This window comes from Neopsephotus bourkii, unplaced genomic scaffold, assembly GCF_033783945.1.
Source record: "Neopsephotus bourkii isolate Nb327-2 ecotype Australia unplaced genomic scaffold, CSIRO-AGI_Nbou_v1 NB_1530, whole genome shotgun sequence".
Taxonomy (NCBI): domain Eukaryota; kingdom Metazoa; phylum Chordata; class Aves; order Psittaciformes; family Psittacidae; genus Neopsephotus; species Neopsephotus bourkii.
Genome location: NW_026902006.1, coordinates 238,420 through 252,976, shown reverse-complemented (window position 1 = coordinate 252,976; position 14,557 = coordinate 238,420). Strand labels below are relative to the sequence as shown.

Here is a 14,557-nt window from a genome sequence, read left to right as displayed (position 1 = left end):
CTACTGACCTACACCTGCAAGCACTGCTGCTTCTCTACCAAGTGCACCCAGACTAGCTGGCAAATTGAATACAGTCAAGTCTTGATAACACAGCATCCAAGTGTTCTTGCATGCTTGTACCTAAGATCTGGCTAACTCATGCAGTGTGACCTGATAGTACGAAGCATGAAGATGGATATTCATGTTATCAAGTAAGAAAGTATGCTTCCTTACAAACAAAATGGCCAACAAATGCCTTATTTCCTTCAGGGCAGAGCTGCCTTCTGTGTAGGCTTAGCAGCTGAATGTTGTACTCACCTCAACAAAGATGAAGCAGGGGATGATGGAATAGCTTCTCTGGGTATTGTTTCCTAAAGCCATTTCTCATCACACTTCTTGGCGAGGCACCATTCAAAACTTTATTATCCTGACAAAGAAAAGACAAAGGTGTTTCAGTCTGTTTCACTTTTGGCAAACTTCACATTTAACACACAATGTTCATAATATGGTGCAATGACATACCGGACCAGACTAAAAGAACTTAAAAGTTTAATTTGTGGTCATACAAAATAACATGAGAAGGCACAGCTTCTGTGGCACAAAAGCAAGAGATAGATATAAGTGACAAGATACATCATCTACATAGAAAATATTGACAAGGAATACAACTGTTTTCCTTAATTACAACCCACTCCCAAGCAAGGGCTTCTTCCCCAGGATTGTAATATCACATTTTCAGCCCATTTTCCTGCCTATAGTGTGTTTCAAATCAAAAGGTTTTGGCAACTGTCTTGTGAACTTGTACTTTAAAGGACACATTTACAGGTCTACATTAATTGTACACATGATCATATTTATCTGCATAAAGCATGACCTGCTTCAGATGACAACATATGCACAAAAAAACCCACCTAACAAGTAAATACAACAAAAAGTCAGTGAATGAGTGGGCGCTTGTTGTAGAGCCTTTTTAGCCTGCAATAAATTCATATATTAACCCACAGAGACCTACCTACCTACTTAGCGTTACTTCGGGTTAGTGGCTATTCTAATTAACATAACCTTAAAATGCTCTGTGTGTTAATCTCTTCACTGCACAGAAAGTAGGAAAGAACAGAAGACTAACATGGAGAATTTTTACTGAGTGTGTGTGCTTTTCTGCACGCACACTGTAACACGTCAAAAAGAGAAGCCTAGCTTAAAAGATTTTAAAGAGAGGAATAGGCTAGCAGGGAATGTGGGGGCAGGAACAGTAGCATGTAGTTCAGAACTGCCAGATGCGTGCTTGCACAGAGCAGGAGACACAGAAGAGAATGGAAATCCTTTGCCATCAATTTTAAAGTGAGCACATCAAGTGAGAGGATTTAGTTTGGTCCAGTCTCACTTCCAGCGCTCATACAGAATCCCTGCCCTGATAATAAGCATCTCTACAGGTCAGGACTAAAGTAACGGAAGCTCGTGAAAGCTGGTGTATTTTCCAGAGGACACTGCACAACATCCTGGCCCAGCTCTTTGACCTCACTGGCATCTGAATGGCAATTCAGGCCTTGGAATATGAAGCCTGTGAGGTTCACAAAGGGGTCAGTGCTTTCTCACCAGCTCTCGGCAGGGTTACTGGAAGAAATACTATTATTAGAGCACTGAGTTCAGCAGTGGTTATGAAGCCTGACTGAGGAGCTACATCAGCTGCATCAGCTATGTCAGCTGCCAGTGATGCATCATGATGAAGGCTCTTGTGTTGCCACCTATGATCTACTTCCTGTGTTTCTTAGCTCTTCCATTCTTGAGCCAGAGCTGTAAAATACACAATGTATATAATAGTTTTTGTAATACGGTTCTAGACACAGCAAAGCTATAGTGACTCCAGTGAAGCCACATCCCATTGTCAGAATGACTTCTGAACTGTTAACCATTAAAAAAGGTAGTTCCAGGGCAAACAAAATACTCAAGAAATGCTACCAGTGACATGCTTCAGACATTCCCATCCCACACTGTGTCCCAGTTCTGAAATAGAAATATTCTATATTTTCAAAATGCCTGTTTTTCCAAACATACTTCAACTTCACTTAGCAGATAAAATGGGGTTTAATCTCAGAAGTTGCTGTCATTGTTTTAAAAAAAGACAAGGCAATCCAACCCCATTTGGGTTGTGAAAAAGATTTCCAATCATCCATTTTTTAACAGTACTTTTCATACCGCCATCTCTTGTGCCATGTGGCTCTCCTTTTAACTTGGCAAATACATGGCCTGGTAGAATAGTAGGTTAATGTCGTGGTTTAAGCCCAGCAGGTAACTCAGAACCACTCAGCTGCCCCCCCCCCCCCCCCCGCCTTCCTCCCCCTGCTCCTGGAGTGATGGGGAGGAGAATGGTAAGAATGTAACTCCTACAGGTTGGAGTAAGAACAGTCCAGTAGCTAAGGTATAACACAAACCACTGCCGATGCCACCAATGATAGTAATGATAAGGAAAATAACAAGAGAAGAGAATACAACTGCTCACCACCTGCTGACCAATACCCACCCCAGCCTGGGCAGCGATCTAGCCCTTCCGGGTAACTGCCCCCAGTTCTACATCCCAGGCATGACGTGCTGTGGTATGGAGTACCCCTCTGGCTAGTTTGGCTCAGGTGTCTGCTTCCTCCTGCCTTCCGGTACCCCTCCTCAATGGCACAGCATGAGACTGAAAAAGTCCTTGATTGCAGTAAATATCATTCGGCAACAACTCAAACACTGGTGTGTTATCATCACTGTTCCAAACTAAAGTAAAAAATACGGCAGTGAACCAGCCACTAAGAAGGAGAAAAATGACTGCTCCTGCTGAACCCAGGGCCGTTAAAGAATTATTGCAGCTTACAGAACATTATTCCACAATACTCTTTTTGCATCCTGGGGGTAAACTGTCAGCACCTTTTTTGCAACTCCTGTTTTTCAAATGGCTTAGTGCAAAGATATTAATATCTCAGCACCTTCATGAATGCTTTGCCAAATCAAGCTTAGAAATAACCAAGACTTTCCACAACACTGTTCTGTAACTCCAAGTGCCTTCAGTTCTGACTGCTGTGACTGCTACATGTCCCTAACCAAAGCAGAGAGCTGCAGGGCAGCCAAAGAATTTAAGAAACGTCCTCAACAGATGACTGAATGCAACTGCATAGACTAGCAAAGAAGCCGAAGATTCTTAGCAGGCATACAAAATTGCCTAATTTGATGCTCGGGAACTCCTGATACCATAAATACATATCACCGTGTCTGTGCTTTAAAGCTTACTGTGCACCACTGGTTTAAAAAGCATTGCCTGTGGGAAAGCATTTTACCTGGCAGATTCTCTCCTATGTGGTGACACATTTGTGTCAGGCGTAAGTAGCAAGAGACCAAATAGCTGCCTGATCAGGCCAGCTAATTCCTGGATTATGGGAAAACTCACGGCTAGCCTGTGCCTGTGCCTTTTCATCAGCTCACTAGACAGAAGAGGAAAGGGGAGGAACAGTGTGATCTTTGTGGGAGCCCCATTGTTTGTCTCTCTCCAGCTGGCAACGAGTGCTCTAGGGACACCGACAGCAAAACAGATTACAGCAATCTCTAGATGTTTCAGTCTGCAGAGCAGTCAGAGATAACACACTTCTGCCCAAAGAACTGGGGAATAGTAATAAGATGTAATCAAGTGTTTAGTGACAGTCCTGTTTTATAATCCATGAAGATGTTTTCACATTGAACAAATTTTTGGAGTGCAAAGCCTCTGACCAAAGCAACAGTAAATAACAGCTATAATACCAGTATATGGTACTGCCTTCTCAATTTTTTATTTTTTTATACATTTGAATCAATTGTTAAGGAACTCACATTAGCAAAAGCACAAGTGGCTTTTTAGATCCCACTAGCTGTGACCTTTTAAAGTCACAGCACAGCATGACAGCAGAACTGGTCAAACCTATTCTAACTAATTAGGGACTGCTGTTAAGGGAGCATTAATAATCTAGAGCTCTGTTACTATGAGGTCCTTCTACTTTTTAAACAATATATATAATCATATAATACAACAATTGTGAATTAATTAGCATTAGTCAGTTCTCATCTCGGTCAATCTACTCCATGTCACTTTCAGAAAACCTCTGATCTACAGTATAGAAGGTTATTGTCTGACATCTCCTGGGAGAACAAGCAGAGACACAGAATATACATGAATGAATTGGAAATTAACTGGAAAAGACAGCAAAGAAAAAAGAATTCAAGCTGAAGAGATCTTCTTGCCACACGGATCCATCCAGAGGAAAAGAAAAAGAATGACAGTCAGAGAGCAGTGGAAAGAAGAATGTTCTAAAAAAAAAATGTATTTTCTTGTAACAGAAGAGTTTCTAAAAGCCTTATTCAGGTATTTTCTAAAGCTTTTTATGTGAGCATGTGGCAGAGAGCAAAAAAAGGACATATCTAGGACAAACCAGCCTTTGCTGAGCCTTTACAGTATAAGCTCTTCCAGCAGACACAGTAAGGCTGATTGATTGCTGTTCTGTGTAATCAGTGCTCAGATCAACTAGTTTCTGGTCTGTTCCTCAGGAGACACTGGCTGGCCTTATGTTTTTTTAAGCTATGTCCTGCATGAGTGAGAAGATGAACATTATGGCTTTATATGTTGCTGTAGTGGATCTTTGGGCACATGTGGAAAATACTAAAATCAGCAATACTGAAAAGCTAGCAGGCACCATTTATCACAGTTTTCAACCTCTGTTTTGTTTAATCAATACCAATGCATATTTCTTTTGCCATTAGCTCAGGGACTGCCAGCCTGAAACACAGTAGCTGCAGTGCAGACGAAGATAGCAGCAAAGCCACTGGCACACACGCAATGTCACTGCAGAATCGCAAATCTGCTCAGACCAGAGATGAGGAGGGCAACCGCTGATCATTTGGTACCAGGATGCGATGCAAGCACAAAAAAAGTTGAGTTGACAGGATTTGCTGTCCCTCTTCATCTAGACAGTTTCATGATCTTTTCAGAATCAGCTAGCATCCTGTTTCAAAATAGCACGTACATGTTATATTAGGAAGAGCACAACTCTGGTATTTCTGTAACAATGTAGAAGATTCTTAAATTCAAGCTCTTCCTCATTTGTAAATTAGTTTAACCCTGCATTAACAATTTGCAACTCTCTGCTGGCAACTGGCTTCAAATTACAAAGATCTTTATTCTCACTAAAATAAGAATTCTGTTTACAAGCAAAGAAATTGCTAAAACTTCTGCACCAGTCCAACAAGGATCAATTTGCCCAACTGAAACGTATGTCAAACCTCTGGTCAATTAAGAAAACAAATTCAAGCTAATGCCACTGCTGAAGTTGATTATCCAAGCTTTTGCAGAGAACTGTATCATTGTAACCACTATTTATTACACCAGTTCTTACAGATCTCATTCTTAAGCACAGTCCTCTACTTCCTGTGGGGGAAACAGCCCGAAAGAGATGAAGCAATTTGCCAGACATCACACAATGACTCAATGTCTAGGCTGAAGAAGGACGTATTATTCCTAAGACTCCTGTCAAGTGCTCCATCCACTTGACTATACAATCTCTACACTTCAAATATACTTGCTAATTCCTGACAAGAGCTATGCAGTTCTCATTGCACAGTTAAGTAACACAGGTATCCTTTAGCTTGCTACTGAAACCAAACCGAGTTTTTCTGCTGAAAACACAACAGAATGCACATTACAGCTCTGCACAAGCACTGATCAAACATACACCAAGACTTCACCCCTGGCATGTCCAAAGGCACCTCATTATCCAAGTGCAACGCTGGCATGAATGTGCATGCAATTTTGAATAGGTTGCCGCAGCATAACAGAGGGTTAAAATGCCTTTCCAAAGCTCTTTTCAATACACAACTAACCAAAGAATACAAAAAGGCCTGTGGAATCAAACAACATTTTCCTGCAAAGGGAGTTATAGCTATTTCATGTTTTCCTGGCTACAGTACGGACACTTTTTGTGTTTTCAAAGTAACCAGAAACACTGAGCTATGGCATGACTCATTCCAGAAGCAAATTGTGTAAGTTTCGTGGGTCCTGAAAGAGCTGGCAAATGAAGTCGCTAAGCCGCTGGCCATCATATTTGAAAAGTCATGGCTGTCAGGTGAAGTTCCTGATAAGTGAAAAAAGGGAAATATAACCCCCATTTTCAAGAAGGGGAAAATGGATGATCCAGGGAATTACAGACCAGTCAGTCTCACCTCTGTGCCTGGCAAAATCTTCGAGCAGATTCTCCTGGAAGGCATGCTAAGGAACATGAAAAACAACAACGTGCTTGGTGACAGCCAGCATGGCTTCACTAAGGGGAAATCCTGCCTGACCAATCTGGTGGCCTTGCATGATGGGGCTACAGAACTGATTGACAGCGGTAGAACAGCTGATGTCATCTACCGGGACTTGTGTACAGCATTCGACACTGTCCTGCATGACATCCTTGTCTCTAAATTGGAGAGACATCAATTTGATAGACAGACCACTCAGTGGATAAAGGACTGGCAGGATGGCCACACACAAAGAGTTGTGGTCAATGGCTCAATGTCCAGCTGGAGACCAGTAACGAGTGGTGTCCCTCAGGGATCTGCTGGGACCGGTCTTGTTCAACATCTTTGTCAGTGACAGGGACAGTGGGATTGAGTGCGCCCTCAGCCAGTTTGTCGATGACACCAAGCTGTGTGGGTCAGTTGATCCGCTGGAGGGAAGGAATGCCATCCAGAGGGACCTTGACACACTTGTGAGGTGGGCAGATGCCAACCTCATGAAGTTTAATGATGCCAAGTGCAAGGTCCTACACCTGGGTCGGAGCAATCCCAGGCACAGCTACAGGTTGGGTGGAGAGGAGATTCAGAGCAGCCCTGCAGAGAAGGACTTGGGGGTGTTTGTCAATGAGAAATTGAGCATGAGCCAAATTCAGTGTGTATTCGTAGCCCAGAAAGCCAACTGTACCCTGGGCTGCATCAAGATGAGCGTGACCAGCAGGTTGAAGGAGGTGATCCTGCCCCTCTACTCTTCTCTCATGAGACCTCACTTGGAATACTGTGTACAGTTCTGGTGTCCTCAACATAAAAAGGACATGGAACTGTCGGAACAAGTCCAGAGAAGTGCCACAGAGATGATCACCGGACTGGAGCACCTCCCATAGGAAGATAGGCTGAGAAAGTTGGGGCTGTTCAGCCTGGAGAGGTCTGCGTGGAGACCTCATAGCAGCCTTCCAGTATCTGAAGGGGGCATATAGGGATGCTGGGGAGGGACTCTTCATTAGGGACTGTAGTAATAGGACAAGGGGTAAAAAGTTCAGACTTAAACAGGGGAAGTTAAGATTGGATATAAGGAAAAAGTTCTTTCCTGTTAGGGTGGTGAGGCACTGGAACGGGTTGCCCAGGGAAGTTGTGAATGCCCCGTTCCTGAGAGTGTTCAAGGCCAGGTTGGACGAGGCCTTGGATGATATGGTTTAGAGTGAAGTGACTCCGCCCATGGCAGGGGGGTTGGAACTTGATGATCTTAAGGTCCTTTCCAACTCTAAGTATTCTATGATTCTATGATTTTATGAAATCACATTGTCATAAAGACCTGTTTGTGATTTGGTTCGTCTGCCTTGCATCCAAGCAGACTGTTGGCTTTGTGTTATTGCATAAGAATAGCAAAACTAAGAAAACAGTGCCATGTCTGCAACAAGTAGAATATACAAGACAACTGGCACTCAGTTTGCTGCCTCATGAGCCAGAACACGCTGGGTTTGACCTACAAATGAGAAAGTTGTCTTTTGGATGAGTTTGCCCTTGATCTGTGAAAAAGAGCAAACACACAATGAAGCTTGGGCAAGAACGAAGACACTTACTCAGCTCTGGCTTCCCATCATCAAAGAATCCTTTGGCCCATCCACCATGAACTGACAGGCAAATAGCGATCAACACCATGGTCACCAGACCAGTAACATGGTTTCAGACAGATGACATTGTATGCCCAAAGCTTGACTAACGCGTTTGAGGCTTACTTGGTTTTCAGTTGTTAACTCAGAAATTGCCTTCTAAACTGATCATACAAAAATGTGTGTTCTAAGTTTCAAGAGCTGGCTGGTGGCTGTCTCCCTGGGCACCCTGCGTCAGCAGCCTGACTTCCAAATCTGCAAGAACAGTAAAAATAGGGTTTGGGGTCAGTTGGAGTTTTTGATTGGTTGTTTGGTTGGGATTTTTTTTTTTTTACTTTGCAGGAATAGATGAATCAGGAGATCAGTTTACTGCATCTAGATCTCACCATGGAATAAAATCTGTTATAAACTTTCCTAACAGCATAAATGCCTCATTTCTGTTTAAGCTATCGCCATTCAAAGAAATTGGCCTGTCAGTGGAAGTGCTTTTCACATGTATCTCCACAGACCCAATTACAGGAAACTAATTACATATGACTAATGACAGTAAGTAGAAGAACAAAAAACCTGCCACCAGTACACAAAAGAAGCCCATACATGTTCATCATTACAATAAACAATTTTGCAGCATTTGAATATTAAGCCAGAAAAAATACTTTCTCTTATGAGAGTTCTGACCTTTTTATGTAACCAGAGGTTGCATTTTAGCATTTCTACTAGCAAACCATTTTATGGCAAACCATGATACCTAGGTAGGTATCATAGTTCACAGCATATCTGAAATTATGATTCTTGGTACAAAACCCACCTTCCTATAGATTCCTAAACTACCAATCTTTTAAAAACTTGTTGCTGAATCCTGGTGGCAAAGCAGAGTTTGATCCACAAAAGAAAATGGTGCCAGAGGTTTTGAGAATTGTATTACAGATACTTTCTCTGGCTGCTAGCTTCATGTGGAAAGTTATCCCGCATCTGAGTGATATGCATCAGTATAAAATCCATAGACAGGAAGACTGATAAGCGATCTGCATCACTTATATCTTCAAGAGAGTTCAAGTGTTATGTCAGCACAGCAGAGGCCTCATAACAACTTCTCACTCCAGGGAAGGAAGTAAAATCCCATTCATTGGGATTTCACTTGTCACACCTGCTACAGACAAAATTTACATTGATGTCACTTAGCCAGAATTGCATAGATGCTGTTGAAGTAGAATGCAAACATAAATGTGTATATAGCTTTCAGATGATAAACAAAAAAAATGGCTATAAGCTTTATTTCGAACTGTCCCACACCTGCAAGTCTTTCCTTGTCCTGCAGGTCTGATTTTGCGAGGCATTGAATTCCTTGTGAAATATTCATTATTTCACTTACTCAGTGCTGCTTTGAATGATAAGCACTGAAATGTGGTGTCACATCAACAAAACCACATGAATAAAAAGCTTAACTTGCTGATGATCCTTTTTTCTTTCTTGCAAAAGGATTAGGAGTGCATGATAAATGAAGGAATCTGACAATGAGATTCATGAGGAAATTTAGAAAAGTAACAAGCAATCTTAAAAAATCACAACAAACCACTGAATTTATCCATGCAATTAACAGGACTGTTCCTACTCCTGTCATTTGATTTGAAAAAGCTAATTGTTCTAGCTCTCATTTCACCCCTTTAAACTTAACAGTGAATCTAAATGAATAGTTGTGCATTATCTTGGGCAAACGACTATTTTCTGGCCTTTACCCATCCACCTGAAGGAACATCATCCTGATTTAAATTAACTGATTTTCCTTGTGAGCTTCTCTGAACAAATGCAAAAGCAATTGCTCATTTCTTTTACTTCTAACTGGTTAAAAATCCATGTATCTTTGAAGACATTTGTAGAAATAAACTGGCAGGTGCAGTGAGCAATAAAGTTAACAATTCATAGACATCAAGGACTCTGACTTCCAGAATTAGTAATATAATTAATTTAAAGAAGACATAGCAGTCTATTGCTCCCAAAGTAAAATATTCAAGATCCAGAACTGCAACTGATTGAATTAATTAGTTATGGGCTTGAGATATGGGTACTTGGTTTAGCTGTATGCTAAATCATGAGTCTTAAAATATTGTACAGAGTTCTTATTTCACTGTCTCATTTGCACAATCTAAAAAGAAAATAGCCAAGACCCTTTTTATTTGCAGCTGGCAGTCTTGCAAGGCTCAGGCTGGAAACCAAGCACTACAATATGACCTCCCTGATGTTTGGGATACTATCACAGAACCACAGTATCATAGAATAGTTTAGGTTGAAATTGACCTTCAAAGGTCATCTAGTCCAACCGTCCTGCAGTAAGCAGTGACATCTTCAACTAGGTCAGGTTGCTCAGAACCACATCCAGCCTGGCTTTGAATGTCTCCAGGGATGGCGCATCTATCATGACTTGTGACTGAATTTCACCAGCTGAAATCAATTCCACTGCATTTGGTGCCTCTCCATGCAAAACACTGACAGGCACTGAGGAAACTGGACAGTTTCAATATGAAAAAAGCACAGCAGCCTTCTCCTCAGGCTTTTATCACAGTTGACTGGTGGAAAGGGAACAAGACATAGAAGAGAAAGAAGAAAACAAGAGAACCTCAGGTTTTGTAACACCAGTTTGTGAAATACAGAGGGTAACACTATAACAATGCAGAGGAGGGAAAAATTGGATGAGATACAGAAAAACTGCTATGGGATGAAGGGCAGATGAAGAAAACAAACCAGAAGTTTGGCCTGTGATGGGAAACCACAAGACTGAAAATTTTATCTACTCTAATATCAATACAATAGACACCAGAATACACTTTTCCTTTCCCCGCCCAAATTCCTCAGGGTTTTGCATAATAGATTTTAATATTGATTAAAATAATTTTATTTCAAAGTTATCAAAATAATTATTAAAAAAATTGTCAGGAGCAATTTTCCTAATTCTGATGAAAATTCATACTTTCATCCAGAAAACTGTTAGTGTTGTTTTGTTTTTTTCTTTTCAAAGTCAATGGTCCTACTGAAATCTACTGAGCTACTAAAAAAATCAATTGGTTGCTTATGTGTCAGCAACAGTACAAAGTAATGGCTCTTAATTTGTAATACAGTTTCACAGCTTTGCACAGGAAGAATTTTGGGAATCCCAGTATTAAAAACATATTTCAAAAACACATGCTGCACAGTCTTTTTGTATGCCACCCCTGCTGAGCCTAAGTGCAAGTAAGCTGCTGATTCACACACTTGAGTGCAGTCACTGAGTTATACCTTTTTTACTTGCAGGGAGAACAGGGCAGTTACAGTCTTACCCAGCAGGAATTTCCTCAGTGCCATGAGCAGCTTTCACTGGAACAGGTGTAGCAAGCTCACTCCCAGCATGGACCTGCCTCTCTCCCTGCTACCTGGCACTGCCACACATCTGCTTCCTGTTCCCAAAGGGGTACAACCAATCCAGCTGACAGGGATTTAAAAAAAGGCTACTGAGTGCTCTGACAGCTGAACTGAGAAAAGATGAATGGCCCTTTCACACCTTGCTCAGTAAGCAATGGCATACCCTTCTTAATCTGAAAGAAGTGACTTGTGCAGTGTCAGCTACTATCAGGCTTCACATGGAGATCTCCAATGAAATTTCCAGACCCCTCCTACTGCTTTCCTGCTATGGCAATTTAGGAAGCCAACACTTCTGAAGAGTGTTTATGCAGGTCACAGTGTAAGGATAAAATGGCAGTGAGCACGGGAATTCACAGACTGAATAGCTATGTTAGATAGGGTGAGGGGAGGAAAATCAGGGGAGTAGTAAGTTCCTAGTTGTTTCCAGTTTTTATCATTTTTTTTTAAGGGGATGAATACTTCATTGAAAACTTCAACTCAAAATCATGGTGAGCTAACAGTAAACACTAGGCATGTAACAGCTACAAGCCAGGGGACTCTGCACCACAAAAAAAGCCAACAGTCATTTCATTCCCTCAGGGCCGAGCAAGCAAAACTATGCAAGTATTGATTGCAAGCTGTAATATTCTGAAAGTAAACAAGCTACTGCTTCACCACACTGCAGCCTTTGGTGATGAGAGCCAGCGGCTTAACCTCTTGCTTCTCTGATATTCTGGTATTCATATTGGCAGTGGAGCTGTCAGAGTGGGGACTGCATGGACTCCTACTCCTGAAAACCTGACAGCAAGTTCAGTCTTACACAGACCTTTAATCTGTTCATCTTGTTTATAAACAGCACCTTCCCCTCCATCCCTTGCAAGGAGTATGAAGTATTTCTGACATACCTGCTCTGTTCCTTCACACAAAACACTATGGTAGAAGCTCTTCCTACTAGAAAAAAATAGTATATATATATGTGTGTGTGTGTATATATGTATATATATAAAGAAAAAAAAAAGAAGTAGGAGAAGAGAAATAGCCCTTATTTTTTTGTTTTCCTCTTTTTTTTTCCGTGTCCATTATGTGGCCAAGGGAAGCAAGTATAGCCCCTATAGGCTGAATACTGTAATTTGTCCACTTCTAAGGACTGTACTGTACTACATCTCATACAGTTAATGTGGGCCTCAGAAACACAGCCTGGATGCAAAGTGAGGAACTTAAGAATTTACTGTTAGACTAGCTGATTTCTTAACAATCTAATAAAATAAATGTTAGCAATCCAATCTAAAAAAACCCAAACAAAAAAAAAAAAAAACAAGAAGAAAATTCAGCAAGCTATTACAAAAACATTTCAAAACAGCTAAAAATCTTTTTTAAGTCTTCGTAATACCTCTCCTTTCTCTGTGGTGTTATGGTCTCCACAGATACCTCTCTGAGTCTTATGGGTGATGGCTTTAGTCTAGGATGGGTGAGAGGCTTAATGCAAACTGTCAATGTCCTGAGCTTTTCTCTGAGAGGAGGGAAATAATGCCGATGGTGGGAGATTATTCCTCTTCTCTCTAGGGTCCAATCGGGCTTATTTTTATGCATTTTCTAACATACATTACACCTTATCTGTTGTACACTTTCCTAGAATTCCATTATACTATATGTATTCTCTCTTTGCCCTCTTTGTGACTTCCAGCAAGGCTGTTGCAAACCTTCTATGGAGTAAAGCTCCTCCTCAGGAGCAAGATTTTTTTGAGGCCTTTGTTCTTCCCTGTGTGATTTTTGTCTCTTTAGCTTGGAGGAGACTGAGGGGTGACCTCATCAATGTTTACAAATATGTAAAGGGCGTCAGGATGATGGAACTAGGTTTTTTTCAGTGATGTCCAGTGATAGGACAAGGGGCAATGGGTGTAAACTGGAGCATAGAAGGTTCCACGTTAACATCAGGAAGAACTTCTTTACTGTGAGAGTGACAGAGCACTGGAACAGGTTGCCCAGGGGGGTTGTGGAGTCTCCTACGTTGGAGATATTTTAGGCCCGCCTGGACAAGTTCCTGTGTGATGTACTCTAGGTTACCCTGCTCTTGCAGGAGGGTTGGACTAGATGATCTTTTGAGGTCCCTTCCAACCCTTGGGATTCTGTAATTCTGTGATCACACCTATTCAGGTCTTAGAGGAGCTCACATGGCCATTGACTGACCTGTTAAGCATTTGATTTTTAAAGTCAATATAGTCTCACAAACAAAACTGCTATGATTATAATTACAGCTATAGCATATAAAGCCAAATTCTGAAATTCCTATAGCTGAGAGCATAACATTACTTCTAAGAGTATGATGTGATTGAAATTACATTCTTTAATAGAGTTTTCAAGAGATATACACGTTATCAGATAAATTGTATACAAAAAGCTTAGTGGAGGCTTATGTATGTGCATACAAAATCATATACACTCAAATACAGCTGGATCCTACAAAATGCATGACAGATGATGATTGAAAAGAAATGGAAAGATTACATAATTGAACTTGGTCAAAACATGATTAAGCATGTTAAAAGCTGACAGTTGTTTAAACATCCTCATCTAGCCTTGTGTTGTCTACTGCCAGCCTTTTAAGGAAACCACTGGGAACACTGTGTCCTGTTTAACAGCCCTTTGTTACTGATGCACAGTGATCATCTCTTAAAATATCATTATTCTGTTGTCAAAAATTACCCCATCAGCTCTTTAAAAATGGAAAAATCCTTTCCAGCAAATTGGAAACTCAGATACTCTTTGTAAATGTTTCTTTCTGCCTTGTCTTCCTAAGTGTTCTGGAAAGCATGCTAGAGATGCTATAGAGCTGCAAGAGCCACCATGATCGAGACTCCTGCTTACACTGTGCATCACACCTTGCCCTCTCTGCAGCAGCCCACACTCCTGCAAGCCCCAGCTTAGTTCATGTTTCAGATTAAACTGGTTTCAGTGTATTGCCTGCTTTGTAATTGAGTTTCCTTGATCCTTCCCACAATCAGCGTCACCCACAGCTGCACTTTCACAGTCACAGCACCCTGGCTTCTTCTATATACTTCTATGTTCTTCTTTCTTTCTTTGCTTCTGCTACCACCAATTCCTTAGCCCCCCCATTCTCTTTCACTATTTGTTTCCTTAGAATATCTGTCCTAACTGCAGATAGCACTGACTGCACCTGATATCCAGTATTTTCTGTTGTAATGGGCATAATACACAACAGCTTCTAGTAATTCCTGATCAACTGCCAGTTCTACTAGAACCACCAGGCCTTTCCCAGTCTCCACATTTTAACTTTGCACAAGCCCCAGAAACACAAGGAAGGG

General features: G+C 41.3%; 1 protein-coding gene across 1 annotated transcript in view; it reads right to left on the bottom strand.

The window, feature by feature from the left end:
- The window catches only part of PLPPR1 (phospholipid phosphatase related 1), a 130,844-nt gene that overhangs the window by 68,448 nt on the left and 47,839 nt on the right, over nucleotides 1-14,557 (bottom strand). The window contains exon 2 of the mRNA XM_061370277.1: nucleotides 298-406. Coding sequence (XP_061226261.1) covers nucleotides 298-360 — 63 coding nt within the window. The 5' untranslated portion in view covers nucleotides 361-406. The remainder of the gene's footprint in view (nucleotides 1-297; nucleotides 407-14,557) is intronic.